Raw genomic sequence first — 22,292 nt, 5'->3', positions numbered from 1 at the left:
CCGCCATGCGTTCTTGAAAAAAAAGGTATTTTTAGACAGACAGACAGACGCACAACAAAGTCTGCCTGTTGGTGTCAACACACTTTTTCTCAGGAACGCGTAGAGTTATCAAGCTGAAATTTATATGTCTATACGGTCTCTTAAAGCTGTGAAAAAATCAAACTTATAAGCCAACGCAATCAAAAGATACAGCCATTTTATGCTGTAAATTATCGCACCTACATTGTACTTCCCGTGAACACAGAGTCTTGAAATTTGGTTAAAAGCAATGTCTTATAGCACAGATAAAGGAAAAATTGCTAAAACATACATTTTAGAGTTACAACATAATAAAAAGTAGGTTCGTTCGGAGCCCTCGGTGCACGACCCCGACTCGCACTTGGCCGGTTTTTTTTGCCCCACCCTGTGCCCATGGCTAGCTACGCCCATGTCCATAGCCTGATGGCACGCACAGTAAAGGAAGAATTAAAAATATGATTTACATGCCCCGGTACGACCAGACGAGACTTATTTGATGATCGAATTGGGTGTAAATTAGACACAAGGAACTCAAATCTCTCTTTTAAATATTGCGGTGTTTGCTAACACTATTTTAGTATAAACGCATTTGTGTCATTTTTCTAACATGAGCATAAAGGAACAACTCTTTTAGTGTCATTGGTTCAAGTGACGACATGAGACAGTTTGGCATTAATGCCGTGTTGCTATTGGTCTATTAATTGAATACTGCACGGAAACAACACACACTATTCCTTATTATTTTTAAATCGTTTTTTCAATAACTGCAACAACAAATCTTTATATTTTTTAAAAAAGGTATTTATCATTTAACTTGGGATACTAATATATTTCTATGGAAATTAACTATTTTTTTGCAATAGATATTAAAAATACAGTTAACACATTAAGTGCATTTAATGATATTATACTCTTTGTTTATATAAATACAGAACGATAATTGAATCATCTAAAAAAAACCAACAAAAATGTTAAACTTATATTTTCTTCTTATAATTGGGTAAGTTTTTAAAAAATAACTCGTTTTTAATCTTTTTTGACGTGACAACGTCTTAAATTAGGTTGCGACTGGGAGTCACTTATGAAAAAGTGTAACGCTCGGTAACGTTACGATGAGTCACCGAACGAGAGAGAGGCCCGCGGTCTGCCGCGCGCGCAGCACATAAATATTCTACCGAGAAAAAGACGTTGTCACGTAAAATCTTCGCCCGTAAAACCGACTTTACAGGCAACCATTTTTTTTTAAATTATCTAACTACAATAATCAAGACAATAATACTATAGTCTATAATAGTCGCATAAAAAAAAGTATTTATAACCAGTCTTGACAATTATGAATATCGTTTTCTCCGCATATAGCGTTTTAGCCACTGTGCTTTGGTAATTTGCCTTTTTTATAGGAAAAAAATCCGCAATATCGATACTTCTTTGGTCCTGCATTTTCGTAAACATTTTATGGATACTCTGGTACCACATATTTTGAAAAAATTGGGCTTTTGTCACGTAGAGTCTCTTCAAAGTGCGTGCCATAAGTCGTATTTGCATCCAAGGCACCTTCAAATCTGTGCTTAATTTTTTCATACAATCTTTGCGGCTCATTGTATTTTCTTTATTTATCTACATTATTTTAATATCATATGATATAGAAATTGTTAAAATTCTATATCATGCCGTAAAATATCGCCACTGACCACCTATAACTTTTCCTGTATTAACTGAACATACAGGAATATGGTTTTCGGGCTTCTCTTATCTCTACTTATACATCAGATATCATTGTATCCTCAATGTATACCACCATGACATTGTGGCGTTGCCACTTTTATTATCTATATTTTATTATCTGTGGCTTTCCGAAACGGAACGCACTTGATCGAATTTTAAATTGATTCGACGATTAATTTTCACTAGGACAATAGTTAATACGCAAAACGCAATACGCAGTTGATACGTATTTAATACCAATACTCAATGATTGTCTCCTGCTAACCTGTACAGACTAGACTCATTGTGGTGACTGGTGAAACACTGTATAGCATTAACAACATAGTACTGTATTATTGAAAGATCGATTAAAGGTTTATTTTACAATCTACGACTTTCATTATACATGGGTAACAAAACCCCATAACATATTCGGTTTTACTCCGGACAACATCTTCAGCCACCCAATCCCCTTGCTTGAAGTCCAAATCCAGCGGAGGACAATAATCGTCATTTACTAAAATTGAAGGTTTTTCGTCCTAGTATAAAAGTTGTCTGGATCCCATTTTATACTCAATCTATAGTATAATACTATAGATATCATGTGAAACGTGACTTGGAAAAAAATTATTCAAATAAATCACAAAATAAAAATTTGAAACAATCTTAAAAGTTACGAAAAGCCTAATTATACGTCAAAATGACGCACAACATCCTCTTTACAACCAAATTGCGGAATTTACCTGGATGAGCCAACTATGTACTGCTAGGTCTAGACGGCTAATAAGTTGGTTCTGGATTTTGCAGCGATTCGATGGTAAATATAGAAGAGTTCATACGTCAAATTTACGTAGATTGGACTTCTAGGGTTAAATGCATAAATACCTAAATTTTGTTTTGTTTTTATTATCTAGTAACGATAAAAAAACCCGTTGATTTCATTAAATTTTCAAGCTACGTGCATAGTTTTTCCACTAAAATGCCTCAATTGAGTCATAAAGTACACAAATTTCAAGCATAATAAGTCACATCATTTCTATAAAACCAAAACTGGCAATAATATAAGTCGTGTTGTGCGATTATATGAACATAGTGCATAAGGGCATAAGTCGTTATATTGCAGAGTAAAAAAAAAAGTATGTGAATACATTGAGTTATTCCATGAAGTACTCGTTCATAAGGCCACAACTACAAAAAAACACGAAAAAAGTATATTTATGGGGTTGTTACAATATGTGTTCATATGTAAAAATATAGTCTAACATCATATCTTACACATACAAGCTTAAAATTTTGAATTAATAAAGATTTAGTATTGATATATAGTTTTTTGTCTCTCCTGAAAAGTGCTGTTTTTGAGTTATTCCCTTATTCATTGGAGGCACAGATTTTTAACCCCCGACGCAAAACGAGGGGACGTGTTATGACCGCTATGTGTGTTTGTGTGTCTGTCTGTGCCACCGTAGCCCGCTAACGAGTAATAAGAATTAGATGCGGTATTTGTGAAGGGGAATATTTTCCGACGCTGGTTCTTAGATATAGTTTATCAAAATCTGTTCATCCATTTTTTATTATACAGGGTGTCCCAAAAAGTAGTGATATACTGAAGCTGGGAGGTAGAGGACCTAGAGGGCTATCCGAATCACCCCCATGTATGTTATGCGATTTTTCGTATTTTCGGAGTTATGACGTTTTTTTCAATTTTTCACCTATCGCCGAGTATGATGAGATTTTCACTCATGGTGACGTCAAATATTGCGGAAGATGCTTGATTTTTTTTTGTGTGCTAAGCTAAAAGATAGGCCAATTCAGTATGGTAACATTTACTATCGTTAGATCTTTGAATGGAATAAAAAAAAGAATTAAATGCCAAGAAAGATAACATTACCCAGTATGTTCACCACTTCAAGGGCCCGTAAAAAAATAAAATCACATAAAAAAAAGTTTTCCGTTTGGCTTTTAAAAACTTGCTCTATCTATCAGGTAGCTACCCTAAAAATTTCATTTTATTATTCACAAGGCTTCAATCGAAAAATTGAAATCTAAATGTGGTAAATGCAAAAATTTTATTAACATGATGATCATTAAAACCAATAAATAGGTGTTTAATTACCAGAAATTTTTTAAAATAACCCCGCTGTTGCTCAAAGCAATTGCGACATCACCGTAAAAAGTTGTCTTTTAAATGTCTGAAAGCCCTTTTATCATTTTTAATGGTTTCTTCTGCTACTATGAATTACCGGGTTATTTCGTCCAAATTGTGGCAGTCTAAGTCCAAGTGACAAATCAAATGAAAGTACACGACCTGTCAGAACAATTAGTCAAATTTATCAAAATCGGTTCATCCATTTATTTGATATAGGGGTAAAAATGAGAATTAAAAAATGAATTTTATCAAATTTACCCAAGTGACATATCTAATGAAAGGCATGACGTGTTAAGTACAATTAGGTATATTTTATCAAAATCTGTTCATCCATTTTTTATTATATAGTATAGGGGTAAAAGTGGGAATGAAAAAAACGTATGTTGTAATTTATACCCAAGTGACAAATCAAATGAAAGTACACGACCTGTCAGAACAATTAGTCAAATTTATCAAAATCGGTTCATCCATTTATTTGATATAGGGGTAAAAATTGAATTTAAAAATGAATTTTATCAAATTTATCCAAGTGACATATCTAATGAAAGGCATGGCGTGTAAAGTACAATTAGGTGTATTTTATCAAAATTGGTTCATCCATTTATTGGATATAGGTATAAAAGTGTGAATAAAAATATGCATTTTGTCAAATATACATAAGTGACATATCAAATGAAAGGGCATGACGTGTGAAGTCATGAAGACGTGTGAAGGCATATTTAATCAAAATGGGTTCATCCATTTATTATATATAGTGTTAGACGTAACTTTTGATTTAATATTTTTGTGGATGAATAGTTGTCAATGTAGTTGTCATTATTTCATATCTGAACATGCTTAGCTGTCGAATCACTATTCCACGCGGACGAAGTCGCGGGCACAGCTAGTTGTACCTATATGTACACGTCATATCCTTTGATGCTTCATTTGGTTTATTTATTTCCACTATCACCCCTTAGGTGCACTATATGTAATAAACGGATGAACCGATTTTGATAAAACCAGACTAATTGTAATTCACACGTCATGCCCTTTCATTTGATATGCCGCTTGAGTGTATTATTTGACCACATTCGATTATTCATTCCCACTTTTACTGCTATAATCCAATAAATGGATAAACCGAATTGGATAAAAATATGACTAATTGTACTTTTACACGTTATGCACTTTCATTTGATATGTCACTTGGGTATATTTGACAACATTCGTTTTTTAAATTCCCACTTTTAACCCTATTGTGAGAAATTACACGCGAGGCCGGGTTAAATATTAGTTTGAATGTAATAAGAATGTACTGCGATTCTACACAGCTACCTAATTGATGTAGGTAGTTGATAACAAATCGCAGCAAGTCAACCACTATTAGCAAAGTGGGGGTAGTTGGGTCGAACGTCGTATAATCAACGTCCCAGCCCCTATGCACGATTCGTACGAATGCACCACGAGCCAAAGGAAAGCGGCTTTTTATAGTATTCGACAGCTAAGCATGTTCAGATATGAAATAATGACAACTACATTGACAACTATTCATCCACAAAAATATTAAATCAAAAGTTACGTCTAACACTATATATAATAAATGGATGAACCCATTTTGATTAAATATGCCTTCACACGTCTTCATGACTTCACACGTCATGCCCTTTCATTTGATATGTCACTTATGTATATTTGACAAAATGCATTTTTTTATTCACACTTTTATACCTATATCCAATAAATGGATGAACCAATTTTGATAAAATACACCTAATTGTACTTTACACGCCATGCCTTTCATTAGATATGTCACTTGGGTAAATTTGATAAAATTCATTTTTAAATTCTCATTTTTACCCCTATATCAAATAAATGGATGAACCGATTTTGATAAATTTGACTAATTGTTCTGACAGGTCGTGTACTTTCATTTGATTTGTCACTTGGGTATAAATTACAACATTCGTTTTTTTCATTCCCACTTTTACCCCTATACTATATAATAAAAAATGGATGAACAGATTTTGATAAAATATACCTAATTGTACTTAACACGTCATGCCTTTCATTAGATATGTCACTTGGGTAAATTTGATAAAATTCATTTTTTAATTCTCATTTTTACCCCTATATCAAATAAATGGATGAACCGATTTTGATAAATTTGACTAATTGTTCTGACAGGTCGTATACTTTCATTTGATTTGTCACTTGGGTATAAATTACAACATTCGTTTTTTTCATTCCCACTTTTACCCCTATACTATATAATAAAAAATGGATGAACATATTTTGATAAAATATACCTAATTGTACTTAACACGTCATGCCTTTCATTAGATATGTCACTTGGGTAAATTTGATAAAATTCATTTTTTAATTCTCATTTTTACCCCTATATCAAATAAATGGATGAACCGATTTTGATAAATTTGACTAATTGTTCTGACAGGTCGTGTACTTTCATTTGATTTGTCACTTGGGTATAAATTACAACATTCGTTTTTTTCATTCCCACTTTTACCCCTATACTATATAATAAAAAATGGATGAACAGATTTTGATAAACTATATCTAAGAACCAGCGTCGGAAAATATTCCCCTTCACAAATACCGCATCTAATTCTTATTACTCGTTAGCGGGCTACGGTGGCTCAGACAGACACACAAACACACATAGCGGTCATAACACGTCCCCTCGTTTTGCGTCGGGGGTTAAAAATATAATACCTACGACATAATTTAAAGGAAATTTATGTAGAAAATTTACCTAGAAGTAACTATAATGCAATTTGTGCAAAAATCTAAATAAAGGTCCTTTGAACTCATCCCCCCTACTGCACCCTCAGCTTACCCCGCCCCCACTTGGGGACTTTCGATATGACAATCACTGTAGCGTATAACTTACGTAATAAATTTTATTTATGTGTTATTATCGTACACTGTACAGTGTATCAATAGAATGCCTTAGCAAATGTTCGCAGTGATTACTGAAATGGTCATAACTTTTTTATTTATTAACCGATTAACATGAAATAAACACTAAATGTTAAATGAAGCTTACCACAATATATTTGTGAAAACCGCACCTAAATCGGATTAGCCGTTTCTGAGATTAGCGTGTTCAAACATACAGACAAACAGACAAAAATTTTTTCAACAACAGTTTTGGATTCGGGCACGATTCAATAATAACACCTGCTAATTTTTTTTTACATATTTCAATTGTACAGACACTACTTTTCTACAATTTTATTATATGTATTGATGATGATTATATGTATTGATGATTGATGATGATGACTTGACAATAATTGAACTTTACACAAAACAATAATCTCAATTTTTCAAATACAATCAACTTTTAACAAATTGCTTTCAAAGTCGTACCCATAGTACATAATATCGTACATTTACAAACTTGTTATAAACCTCATATAGTTGTACAATTCTACAATTTCAAGAAAATTTTAATATAAACAAAACAATGAAAATACAATATCTATAATTAAAAAATAACATTAGTACGTAACACAAATCATCACTAAATAGGTGAGCGGTTTCCAATGTTTAATTACTGCAGCATAATGTTCATAAAAATTATTGTTAAACTAAGACAACGAACGCTAAATTAAATAACATTACTAATTATGATCTACACTAACATTTTTACTGAACATATTTACAACGAAGCAACGTCGATCGCTAACATCTACTATCCTAATTTATAAATAATAGAAAAAATTCGATCACGAGGCGGGACTCGAACCCGCATCCTTTCGCGCCATTCCGGGGCGGATGCCTGACCAATTCAGCCACTCGTGACCCGCCAGAGCAATCGAATTTATTCTATTCTTTTATATTTATAAAGCACTAGCTTTCCGCCCGCGGCTTAGCCCGCGTTTTCAAAGAATAACCCGTTCCCGTAGAATTTCCGGAATAAAATAGGTTTTATCCCGTATATATAGGGATAGGTAGGATAGGTCCTATGTCCTTTCTCGGGTATCAAAATATCTCTATACCAAATTTCATGCAAATTGGTTCAGTAGTTAATATCTTAAAACGTCATAAACGATATCGAAAAAAGTTTTAAACGAACAATTCGTAACTTCGGCTTAACCGCACAAATCACAAATTTCGAGTAACTCTTAAAAAGTGGTAAAAGATTATTCTCAAACTTAATGATTTCTTACCATAAAATTAAACAAATAATATGTTAACATATCTGCATACAAAAAAAATCGTGAAAAACACTTCAAACTTTTTTTATCGGCAAATTTGTAAGTGGCCAAGATTCCGTGCCGGTGAGTGTACATACATAAAACTACATAAAGTATATAAAATATATTCTATAATACTAATAAATGTAAATACATATACAGTAGCACCTCGTTAAGTCGAACCTCGATAAGTCAAAAACCTCCAAATCTCGAAAAAATGTTCTGTTCCCTTCCCTTCAAACCCGAAAACCTCCGTTACTTGAAATCTTGACCCTCTGTTAGTCGAAATTATCACCGAGTCCCTTCAAGCCATTTTGGTACATATTTTCACTCTATAACTCGAACTATAGTATGGATTTGAATGCCATAAAATCAAAAATATCAATTTCAGAGTAGTACTTAAATTAAATATTTATATGTCTATTATCTATTTCATTGTAAGTATTGTAAAACTACTAGGTTTCCGCCCGCGGCTTCGCCCGCTCAGTCAAAGAAAAACCCGCATAGTTCCCGTTCCCGTGGGATTTCCGGGATTGCGTCATTTTGTCGAGATAAAAAGTAGCCTATGTCCTTTCTCGGGTATCAAGATATCTCCATACCAAATTTCATGAAAATTGGTTCAGTAGTTTAGGCGTGATTGTGTAACAGACAGACAGACAGAGTTACTTTCGCATTTATAATATTTGGATGGAATTTAATTTTCTTTTTACGTCTCCAAACCTTAATACTAACTGCATTAATCATAATGATATTTTTGAAACACTTCAAAAAGGTTTTCTGTGAATTTCATTAACTTTTGTGCTATAAAACTAAAAAAAAAACTTTTAACGTCAGCGCATAATATTTTAGGACGAAATATCGTAAAAAAGAGGTATGTGTGAGCAAGCCAGGCCGGATTTCCACCCAGAACCATGAGGCTATACAAAAAATAGACTATTGGCTTTCACGAAAGATATATCTATACATTGACTTTGGAATTTTCTATTGTGATATTATATCTTCTTCACAAGCAGTTTGTGGTGGCTTTGCTCTTTCTAGCAAAACAGCTATATAAAAATTCAGTACAGAAATATTTTCCTACATGCGCCACTTTTTACCGAGTTCACGCGAGTAATACTGCAAGTTCCAGCTAGTTAAGAACATTTCTTTTAATTTTCAGCGGGAATCAAAATATATTATAGGTACCTAAGTGAAAAATGGTAAGTCGTAGCACAAAATTACATAATTGTACTCATAATGGACTTCAAGTACTGTTACAAGTAATGTACTTCAAGGAATATAATAAAAAAAAATTAACGAAATCGGTTCAGCCGTTCTCAAGTTATGCGCTTACCAACACATTTTGGGATTCATTTTTATATTATATATTTAACACTAGAGGTCCGCCCCGGCTTCGCCCGTGGCGGCCCGTATTTCGCAATAAAAGGTAGCCTATGTCCTTTCTCGGGTATCAAAATATCTCCATACCAAATTTCATGCAAATTGGTTCAGTAGTTAAGGCGTAATTGAGTAACAGACAGACAGACAGAGTAACTTTCGCATTTATAATATTAAGTATGGATTTAATAAGACCCACAGCGTAATGCATTAACGCAATACACAGATTATAATATTGAAATTGGAGATAACTTGATTGCCTCTCATTTAAATCGGATTACCTGGAGTGCATGTAACTCGTGATTCCGAATTGATTACGTAGCCTAGAAACTATAATAATATATTGTGTGATAATAATAACATTATGTTATGAATTAATATTATTATTCTTACATATTTTCTAATGTAACATGATTTTATTGTTACATTTTTGGTAGTCTGAAGATAGAATAAACAATGCTTATAAGTATGTAATGTGGCTGTTCTCTGGTAAATCCAATTCTAATATTACAAGAAAATCAGGCAGGCAATAAAACATACCTACCTACCTAACCAAAATAAACCTACAAGTCCACCAGTTTTAAATATAAAAAGGGGGATGCAGAAATCGAAACATTTCATTGTATTATGTATTTGATAAAACGCATTAAGTTGAAGAGTGAGTGAAGTGGCTAAAACCTCAGTCTGAGTGCTGTTGTAGGTTGACCATAATGATATTTACCCAGAACATCCACTTTGTAACCTAAAGTCTTATGTACAGCATTACCAATCAATCAAAACTCATCCCTATCGTTAACGGAATAGAACTCAAAATGTATCGGAGATTTACGCTAAGATGCCATTTCCCTCTTGAAATCTTCCTTGCAGGAAAACTCAACGATTTATGTTTAAAATTCATTTTGTCGGTCGGTGAGGATGCAAAAAGTACGTTCTACATTAATAAAGTCACGTATGTACCTAATTAAGAAATTAAGGTTTATTTTTGATTCACATACAATTTTTTTAAACATGAAATGTTAAAATATAGGATTACTGCAAAGCTTTCCATGGAGTTGTAATGTAGTATTTTTAGTCAAAAGTGAGTTAATTACAGCACTATATTAAGATAGGTACTTAATGCAAAATATCATAATTATTTCAAGTATCTCACCCTCGATTCTTTATTATCTTCTGTTTGATTATAAAATGATTTTTATTGCACGCCTCATAAGCGAAGCGTTGAGGTGGGTACTACTGTCACTTCGCGCAAAACATCTGATTTTTCAAACTTAAAATGTCTTTATGTATCATACATTGCACTTGTAAGATAATACATACACACACATATTAAGAAAAAACACTATTTTTAACGTTCATGATATTTTTAATGTCATTTTTGTTATTTAAACTAGTTAAAAAACAGTTTAAAAAAGTTCTGTCTTGGACGTCCGTGTGTCTGTATGTGCGGATCCTTTTTCTTGTTAACACGATAGCGACCGAAATACTTTACTAATCGAGTCTTTTTTTTTTCTCTTACGCTTGAGTATGCTCAGGAATAGAACCCTTTCATTTTTCAGGGTCTGATTCGATGTGGTTTAATTGTTATTAAATAAACAAAAATAATAATTAATAAATATTTATAAAAAAAAAATTATGAGGCGTGCACTTTTGGATTTTCCAAATTATTTTATTTTACCCTAACATAACATTAAAAATAAATGCAAGGAACATGATAAATTCAATTCAATTCATTTCAAAATGCTAAACTAAAAATTATTAATTTTCCTACAAAAAAAGAAAAAACAACTGCTATCAATCAACACACACACCTATCAAAGCTACAAAGCAAGTATCAATAAAAACCAATACTCGGCCCATTTCTCAAGAAACGAAAAAGCCTAATAACATACAGTTTATCGTATGAAAAGTGTTACTATATGTAATTTTCAGTGTCGCTCGCGTCAACGGAAGTCGTTAACTTGCTACCGCCCACACTTCCGACGTTTGACAGCATAATTATATATGCAATATGAATTTTTATGAATAATTCAGCGTAATCATAATAATGTTATTTGGAGGCGACATATTTGAAACTTGATACGCTTGGAAAGTTTATTTGCGACTTTTCGGAGTTTTTGTAAAACTAGGACACGTTTTTAGACTGAATGTAAAATATAGATTATGTTATAAATTAACATGAGTCGTCATTAAGGATATCATGAACAACTTTTTGATTGTATCTTGTTTAATGGAATTGTGGGTATGGTATAATTAACGTACGTAATTAATATAACAAAATCATTGTTAACTAGCGGTCCGCCCCGGCTTCGCCCGTGGTACATGTTTACGTTTTCTCTACATAAAAACCATCCTCGTACTTCAAGGAATATAATAAAAAAAGAATTATCGAAATCGGTTCAGCCGTTCTCGAGTTATGCGCTTACCAACACATTTTGCGATTCATTTTTATATATATAAGATGGAACCGATATTTTTCTTTTACCTCACGAAACAAATCAAAAAGGGTAATGTATTTGTTGTATTTGGCAATAAATTTATATAATTAATTAAAAATTATATAAAAATTAGCATTATTGAAATACTGAATATCAGTTACAAGTCACAAAAAATTAAATCCCTATCCTGTAAACATACAATAATATAATCAAACAAAGTAGATACGTAATTATTTTGTAGGCTGAGCCAAAGTTATATATAGCATTTTATAAAACATAGATACTGAGTTACTGATAAACGTTTTTCATCATCCGTGATCGATTTGTTTCTATTCCTTTAAAACTTATATTTATATATGTATTTGAATGCTATAAAAAACTTAATATCAAATTGAACTTTCTTTATTTAGAAACCATCAGTTCTTTTATACCTACGCAATACGACTTTTTATATTCTCTATAAGTGATGCATACACGTGCTGCCTTAAATGTTTTCTTTACAACTTTTCGAATACTAATGTCGGGATAAGCCTTTCACGAAGTTTCCGCCTCAACTTGTTTTTGATAACCTCAAACCTTGAAATAATATTATCCATGTAATAAAACATTATTTACCATGTTCGAATAATAATTTGGATACATTTTGCGGATGAAAAACTCGTTAAATGTTATTTCTTTTTTATCATATAAGATTTTTTAAATTGAAACAGCGTAAACCCAGATACGTAAATCATTATATTATTTCTAGTAACTATGTATAAATAAATAACTATGGGGATGTACAATCCGTCCAATTCACTCTTAATCACTTTTTCATAATGTGTATTATTTATCAGTAACCTGTAGAAAGTGCGTTAAATCAACCTTACTTCAATGATTGTATGAAATCATTTTGCGTAATCTGTAGTATTTGTATACGTAGTATATTATTATTAGTCTGTGGTAGTATTCACAAACCTTATACCACAGACTAATAATAATATACTACGTATACAACTTATACGATTATTTACTACACGATCTTTTCGATAAACATTGCTTAATTCGAAACCCGATAGAGCATGATGTTCATCCAATACAAATTAGAATACAAGCCCTGACAGACATTCAAAGTGTATCTCAACAAATACAATTTTATTATGCGGTCTCTTTTAACGCAATATTGAGTATTACAAGTGGAGTCCTTTGAAATTTTTTCAAGTGTAAAATTCCCGTTCATTCCATTTACTTTCAGCTTAATGAAATTTTCGATACAGTCCGTTTGTACAATGAACGATTCAGAGTCGGGGAATATTAAAAAAATATTAATAAATTTTAATTTATTCGATTGCGATTCGAACATTATGAAAATGCTTTATGTTGATTAACTTTTGGTATTAATGTTAAGTTTATTTTCAGACTTTGTTATTTATTATGATACTGGCTTGATTAAATTAAACCTCCATTAGGCAAAAGGATTGTGAAAAACAATCTTTATATTATTTTACATAACAATAATTAACTGAAATATTCATTTGTAGATTTAACCAAGCGTATATTCCTCGTCAATCGTAACTTACTTATTTCAACTGATTATTACCTATTATCCATACTTTAATATTATAAATGCGAAAGTAACTCTGTCTGTCTTTTTGTTACTCAATCACGCCTTAACTACTGAACCAATTTGCGTGAAATTTGGTATAGAGATATTTTGATACCCGAGAAAGGACATAGGCTACTTTTTACCCCGGGAAATAGGATAGGTTTTATCCCAGAAATCCCACGGGAACGGGAACTATGCGGGTTTTTCTTTGACTGCGCGGGCGAAGGTGCGGGTGGAAAGCTAGTTCACAATATAAATTAACATGTGTGGCGATAAATGTATTTGAATGCAACTTCTTTAACGTCTTTTCCATCAAGATACTTCTTTAACAACTCAAGACAAAAGTATAGTCAATTTTGTTGTTTACACTACTTACTTACTTAACTGAAGTTTTATTTGAACTGCAAACAATAATCAACCACTACCAAATCTTGTTTCATAGACAAACTGTGTGGCAAGAAGTGTATTTATTATTCCCTCACCTTCAATCAAAGTTACAATAATGCATATTTATCTATTTCCTCATCGCCTTAAGCTTTCGTTTATTAAAAATGGGGGACCTAGCACCCTTAGTAATCTTAACAGACCCTGAGGCTATCGATTTCAGCTTCAAGATTGAAATTGAAAACAAAGATATTGCCAATTTCGCTATTACTCCTATTACGAGGTGATCTGAAGTGTAATATTCGAGAACATTGAATGCGTTCCATGATGTTAATATTTTTGACGAAAATGTGGAAGATTTCAAGGAATTGGTTTTGGACACGTCGTAGGTACGAGAATAACGTGTTTGTTATTGGCATAAATTTTGTTCTGAGTGTCTTTGAAATCTAGGAATTTTGTAAAATTATTTAACGATATATTACAGAAACAAAAATGTGTGAAAATAATGTTATGGAGTGTTCTTATTTAATGTACGCAATTAGAACATGAAACTTCAGAAAAATAAATTAAAATTGTGCTTGAATATACATTTTAGATTCTTGTAATTACAATTTTAATTACTTTGTGAAACATCGAAATAGAAGAAAATTTATTCATATATATTCTGTCCTAGACTTAGTTCTCACTAGGTTCCAACTAAAGTTAATACCCTAGGGCAACAAACTTTTCAAAAAGATCTTGATAATTCATAATAACTAAACAAGCTTTCTGAACGTTCGATTCTATCAATTCTGTATCGATAAAAAACAACAGAAACACAAACAATGTTTTGATTCAATAATGTCCCCTACCACGCTAAACATTAAGACGCAAATTAAGTACATCCTGCAATTTTCTCACAAATAAGACGAATGGGAAGCAATCCGGCGACTAAACAGCGGAACCAATTCTGAGCTCATCCGTGTTTGTCAAAGTGCTTCCTTTGATATTTACTTTCGGTTCTCGAATTAGGTATAAATATGACTTTGTGTTTCAATTTTTGCTGTCTGCTGCTGTTTACATTTAAGTAGCATGTATATTGTTTATGAAGATGTGTTGATTCGGTTTGCATATGTTTTTTGTGGTAAGTAAAAGTTATTTCAAACTTGAGAACGACTGGATATTCTTTTTTATTTTGTACACATGAATTTTCGAGAGAAAGAAAATAATTAAAAAATCATGGGTTCAATATCAAAATGTACATAGAATTATGTAATTTCACCTACTCTCTAAGTTGTGCTGTGCTAGTACTATTTATTACCTTCTCTATCTATACAGGGTGTAATCGTAAAGTGTGCACAGGCGATTATTCCGTAACTATTGCAGATATCAAAAAAAAATATACTGATATCGAAAGCCTAATGAGTAAAATGACAACAATAACTTTTTTTAAATACAACGGGAAATATCCAAAAATTTTACACCAAACACATACATCCATCCCCTGTTTACACATATTAAAATACTTTACCCCATATTTAAATTAATATATCGATAGTACAATTATGTTCGAATCGCAGACACAGAGTTACTAACAGGCATGTCTTTGAAACTAAAAACCGGAAATTGCTTCGCGTCTTGTCTCCAATGCCTAGACATGCAGCGTCTTCATTAGCGGCATAAATTAAAATGCTTTTAGAAAGATAATAGGTTTTCTCTTAGACAACACAGTGGAGTAACGAGGTGTGAACGGTTTGAAGGAGGGCTGCTTTGTAGCAATATTTATTTATTTAACAATTTAATGTACCACACCAACTTATTTAAATATTCACAACTATAGCTGTTGTGAATATTTAGCTGCTATACAATATCCGTTTTTTTGAGTAACAGAAAAAACTCGCATAGTTTCCGTTCCCGTAGGATATCCGGGATAAACCTATACTATATGTTAATCCAGTTTACCCTCTATATGTGTGCTAAATTTCATATCAATCGGTTCAGAAGTATTTGTGTGAAAGAGTAACAAACATACATACATACACATACATCCACGCTCACAAACTTTCGCTTTTATAATATTAATTAGGATTCGTAAAAAACTAATCAGTTAATTAGTTCCCAGCAAATACAAATAACGTTCTAGAAAAACGCATTAGATTAATGGAAAAGTCATAAAGAGCGATGGTAAATAAGTCTTGTGGAATAAATTTACGTTGAGCAAGCAAATTTCTATCGGTTCTGGACAAACATGCATTTATCGTGAAGTTGGATTGAAATCCACTTGCCTTTATTAAATAACTATGTCAATGAACCTTGCTTGAAGGCTGAATGTGATAGATGTGTGTTTGTTACTCGATCACTACTATAAATAGGTTAATGGACCTTACTGAAGGTTGGTTTACAACTTTTAACATACCTACACATTTAATGTAGGAGGAACTACTACTCTACTACTGTATTACTCTTTTCATGGTAATAAATGAATTAAATAAGAATATCACAGACTTTTTTTAATTATTTCATCTGTAAAGCCTACATTAGTAGAAGTGTTAAATATATTTTGAACGCGGGGTAAAAATTATTATACGTAAAGAATCTTATACTTAAAAATATATATCTATCAAAGTTATGTCGTTTTATGTTGTTTTATGCAATAGGTGAAACAAAATTATACACATATTATCACTGTTTTTTTAACGTAGCTGACTGTCTCGTAGCCCGTAGGCATATATAGTGCTACGAAAAGCTGTACAGTAGTATATTACCTAAATTATATTATGATTTACTTTATTGCGCATACATTTCAAAAATATAACATAAAAAACTATTTATATTATGAAAGAATAACAGTATTTACTTGTAAATACATAAATTCTTCCTTATAGGTACCTACTCTATACGATGTCACACGCGAAGAAAAAACATTCTTATTTTAACACGTTATCCCTACCTATATTTAACTAACGGCAAAGATTTTTACAAAATACCATACTAACCATAAATTCCAAGCCCACGTTTTCTTTGAAAGCACACGAAACGTACCTCGAATGCAGTTATGAAACCCAAATTGCATCGGCCATTCAAATAAAACGCGACGTTACGTTTCCTTGAATACTCCATTAAAACCTAACCTTAATACCGAAATCCGTCGCTAAGAAACTCTTTAGTTCACTGCAGTGTAAAATAATGCAGGGGAAACTCTTATAGAAGCGAGTTAAATCAACATGAAACATAAAAAGGACTTCATTTCAACCGTCTGTTTAAGATTTGAAGTGCAGTTCATGAATTATTGAATTGTTTGCATTATTTATCATTTATTACTTTTACAATAAGACTATTAAGTTTAAGAAGGTATTGTGGTAGTTTGAATTAAATAATTAACTCTATATGTATATAATTTTCATACCATTCTGTGATAGATGCATTTTTATTTTCGTAATTGGCTTGGGTTTTGCCTCCTTGGTACAGTGGTTCGATTCCCAGTGGAGACGAAAAAAAAAAATGTCTCAGTCTAGCAGGACACAGAAGGCTGATCACCTATTTGTCCCTAAAGAAAATCGATCAGTGAAACAGATGTATAATGCATCTGCCCCTTACCCCACTTGGGGACATGGGACTTCACTTTGGCTTGTCTTGGCTTTATCAGAATGCGAAAAAAACGACCATATTTATATTAAAAACATTAATCAACAATAATAATATCAAAAATACAATTTATCACTAGTTACTGCACGTTCGCAATTTTTTCTCAACTTCATTAACTAATGCCGATTGCATAATTTATATCAGAATTTCATTAGTTCACTGAAATAACACTTATTTTAATTTGTCGGAAACGTTGTTTGCATTAACGTTCTGATCCAATATGAATTTAATTCCACGAATTGTTATTAAAATTCTCTTAGTTTGCAAAGTTTTTCCACTAAAAGGATTGAGCTTTCGAGATTGTATGATGGATTAATGATATTTTATAGATAAGGCTCTTAAATAACAGCATCCAACGGTTATTAACTTTAATCCGAAATATTTATGAATTAAATATGATGTTGAAATTTTATTAAGGTTTATTTTTAGTAACTTCTCATGAGGGATTTTGTGTTACCTTACTTGTCTGGATCAAATTAAGTCATTGATTATATTATTATAAATGGATCAAAAAGTTTTTCTACAATGCTCAAATGAAGAAAAAGTATTTGTTAAAATAAAATTGTGCCCGATAAAATCAGAGAGCAATACATAACTTCAATGTTAAACCATTTAGGTACAGTTGTATGTGTATGATATTCAGAGAAGTAATTTGGATGTATTCTGCAAAATACTGTAAAATAAAAAAAAATGTTGTGTGGTTTTATGAAACCACGGTAAAAGTGAAACTGTTCGAACGGTTCCGAACACTGCTTTGTGTAGCGCATGTCGCGTGACGGTCGGCTGCCGAGTAGGTATACCTACTCGGCAGCCGCGATACACGCGACATGCGCTACACAGACCAAAAAGTTTGAGACGATGTAATAAAAGTTTCACTTTAAAAAGCAATGTCTAGTAAATTTTTCATATCATAATATGTACCTACAGTAAAATCAGGCCTTTTTATCGAGAAACAACGTAACACTCCCATGAGTACGTTATGACGTCATCACCGAAGCGTGATAGTAGTTTGTGCCATATAACCTAACCGACTCAAGTCATATAGCATAAATATTAGTACAAAAATTACTAACATTATAACTCCATTTAGGCAATTAATAATTCCGCTAATTAAGGTCCGCTCAGCTTACGACCTGTTAAATGCCAACACTTAATAATCATGTTAACAAGGGTCACATTAACGATATCCATGTAATTCTATTGTTACTTGACATGTGTGGGAAGTGTACATGATTTGAGTGAGTTAATTAGCTTTTAAATTCAAAATACAATGAAATAATTGCAAATTCTAGACCTCTCTATATTTGTATCTTCTCTACGTCAAAATAATCCGTCCAACTGTAAAGTTAACTTTCTGGATTTAAATTAAAAGTAAAATATAGAATTGACAAAATAAACTTATTTTAACACAATATTACGTAGTTTATAATATTAACTTGTAAAAAGTGTTAGGCGAAACAAGCAGTGATCTATATTGTCTTAACTCTGTGGTCTTAACAATATACATGAAATAAAAAAGAAAGTAGTCTTCATGCGTAGAGTGACCGGGTACCTTCTAGGGAAGCGCGCACCTACAATCTTAGACCACAGTCACAATGCACATCTTAGGTTAAACATCAGGCGAGATTGTGATCGAGCGCTTTCCTATTAATCCATCAGGCCCCGGAAGACACGATAGAAAATCTATTGTGTCGTGGCCCGATCGGGCCGCTCGGTGGTCAATGGGTTAATAATAAAAAAATAAGAACAAAATCGTAACTTGTATTTGTCAAGAACGGATAGTCAATAAATTATACCCCTAACCTTGGGATCTTCACCTTCACAATTCATAAAATGTATTGCCTAATCTCCAGAAATTTGTAAATGCAAATTAAACGACATAAGAACAGTTTCACAGCATCACGTTCAACTTTTATTAACTCCACCTTGACCGGAGGTGTGATAAAAAATAAATCGACTTTCAGACTTTTGCCGCTTGTCACCTTTCTACGTGTTTTACTAAGAAATGAAGTTGTAACGCGTTTTTAAGCACTTTAAAAAACTTTTAATGATTTTCTTACATCACCTGAACTTCGCTTTTTGGTATTTTTCGTACTTTTTCAGAAAAATTTTCGTTTTATCCACTTTATTTTTTCAGTAAAGTATTCTTAAGCGTTCTTAGTAATAGACGATGTGTTTATGTATAGTAATATGGTTTAAAATATTTTACTCAAAAAAAAATATACAAAAAAGCGCAGACCTACTGTTTACGACGTTTGTTTTCGACCTACCGTCACTTTATGTTATATTTTTATTGTTCACACGAATTGCGATTTGCATTGTCATTACTCATTATCAAGTGTGTCATCTTAACGTTTTGTTGGAAGGAATTAAATTGTTAGCGATACATAAAAAGGGAGTTTTTGTTCATGGTCCTTACGATTGCCGGATATAATATATAATATATAATTAATAAAATATAACGATACTGGAGAATACTGGCTTTGGAGTTACGACAATATCGATGAAATTATTATTGGTGGATTACGACTAATAGTACGTACATACAACTATAACGGTCAGCGTTACATCGAGTTGGGTGTTCTATCATCGTGTCTTCACATCTGCATCTGGAGGTTATTTTGTGTATAAGTGCTGTGAGTGAGTAAATAAGTGGACAAACCGTGAGTACATTCGAGATATCATAATACATACTTGGACTTTAATATATTGGGACTTTAAGTAAATCGTATATAAAACTTGCTAATTGCTATTGCCTATTACAAAATAAATTGATTTGTACTTTAAAGATTGACGTGTTAAATAGGTCAAGGTTACGTGTTTCGCTGAAACTTAAAACGTAATAACCTACTTATTATATTCTGTGAATGCGTATCAGTTTATGAATATTGTATTTTAAATCTTTGTCGGATTTCCTATAGTTAATAATTAATATCAAGTTAATGTATAAATTAATTTATAGGATTACGTATTTCAAATATTTAACCTATAAATTTTTATAAAGTTTTTTGTATATTCATTTTGTTTAATGTGTTTGTGTATTCATTTTGTTTGTTAGTTTTTGTATTTGAAAGATGGAATCTTATATTAAAGTGCAAAACAATATATATGATCGAATTACAAAAGCTAGATCTAATTTTAAGAAATCGCCTAAAGAACGTTTAGCGAATGATGCGTATTTATCGACAAGATTAGATGCGCTTGAAGAACTTTGGTCTCAGTTTTTGCAAACTCACACACAAATTATTCAAGTTTCGGAAAGTGATAAATTGAATGCTACTACTTATGTCAAGGCTGATACATATGGCAATTGCGAAGAACAATACATCGATTATAAGTATGAGTTGCGGGAAGCTCGAGCTAATTTAGTTAAATCAACCACTGTACATCATGCGCCAGATGGCAGCACCACAGCTTCAGATTCGAATCAACAAGGTTTTAAATTACCAAAGATTACTATTCCACATTTCTCCGGGAAATATGCAGAATGGACGAGCTTTCGAGACCTGTTTTTGTCACTGGTACATAGTAACCCTACATTGGATGACGTTCAACGTTTACATTATTTAAAATGTCAACTCACTGGAGAAGCGGAACAGTTCTTGCGACACATACCAATAACTGCAGAAAATTATAATTTATGTTGGAAACAGCTTGAAGATCGGTACAGCAACAAAAAGTATCTTGCCAATTGTATCTTAAAGAAATTTATGAATCAAAAAACTGTAACAACTGAATCAGCTACAGCGTTACGCGAAATATTAGATACTACTAATGAATGTATGTTTGCACTTAAAAATTTGTCAATAGATGTAAGTACTTGGGACACTATTGTTATTTATATTGTAAGCTTAAAATTAGATTCCGAGTCCCGTAAGCAGTGGGAACTGCAAAGTAGTAAAAATTGTAATTTATTACCAACATATAAAGAATTTATAGAATTTTTAGAAATCCGCTCACGTTCATTAGAATTTATTGATCCTAAGGTAGCTAAACAAAATAGTCAACAATATAGAACTAATGTTACTCCGAAAGCGTTTCATATTTCAAACTAGCTGTGCCCGCGACTTCGTCCGCGTGGAATAGTGACTGCATAGTAGTTACTACTTAACACACAATTATTGAGTAAACACGTCTTGAAACACGTACTATCATATACAACTAAATTATAAGTACTTACACATTATTATAAAGTTAAGAAATAAAATAAATAATAACACAAAAGAACTGTTAGTAAAATTTATTACTAAACTGAGCTAGGTATAAAACTTAGGTACAGAAGAGTTCAAAATTTCTAGGATGTGGTTATTCTCCCGCTCCCATATTCCTTCTACTTTCACAGACGTTCAACTTTTCCCTTTCACCCCTAGTAAATGGCAGAACCGATTTTGATCTAAACCATGTCTAATCATACCTATACAGGGTGTCCCACCATTGGTATACTAAGCGCGAAGGGACGTGTAGTTTTGTATACACTGATCACGTAAAAAATACATAAACAACAAAAGTACATCAAAAAATTTTTGATAAATTTTTCCTGAAAATCCATGTTTTCTTCTCTAGCTTCGCGCAGCCGTCATATACCGCTTCTCTAATGTGAGCTTTTTGTCTATGAAAACATAATCTTAAACGATAGCTCACGTGCTAGTGGCAAAAATGGGCGGGCTGCTTCTTAGGGGTGTACACATAGAGTTTTAAGAATTCATCTATTTGGAAAAAAAAATGCGTCTGGAATTTTTTAAGTAATTTTTACGTACTCAGCGTAGGCAAAACTATAACCTCCTTTGAGTTTAGTATACCAACAGTGGGACACCCTG

At 32.3% G+C, this 22,292-nt stretch overlaps 1 protein-coding gene across 1 annotated transcript; it reads left to right on the top strand.

The window, feature by feature from the left end:
• The first annotated feature begins 20,310 nt into the window (after positions 1-20,310).
• LOC149907530 (uncharacterized) lies at positions 20,311-21,530 on the top strand. Its single transcript, XM_090102494.1, has one exon. It carries the CDS (start codon positions 20,550-20,552, stop codon positions 21,528-21,530), a length of 981 nt encoding a protein of 326 aa, XP_089958620.1. The 5' UTR covers positions 20,311-20,549.
• Positions 21,531-22,292: the final 762 nt, after the last annotated feature.

Source organism: Colias eurytheme, chromosome 6 (genome assembly GCF_061535395.1).
Source record: "Colias eurytheme isolate Ceu_HAF_F1 chromosome 6, ilColEury1 Martin Lab GWU primary, whole genome shotgun sequence".
In the NCBI taxonomy this organism is placed as follows: Eukaryota; Metazoa; Arthropoda; class Insecta; order Lepidoptera; family Pieridae; genus Colias; species Colias eurytheme.
The sequence above is the reverse complement of the archived record's forward strand: the minus strand, read 5'-3'. Positions and strand labels throughout refer to the sequence as shown.

Coding starts and splice junctions, on each gene's coding strand:
- LOC149907530 (XM_090102494.1), top strand. CDS start 20,550: ATGGAATCTTATATTAAAGTGCAAAACAATATATATGATCGAATTACA.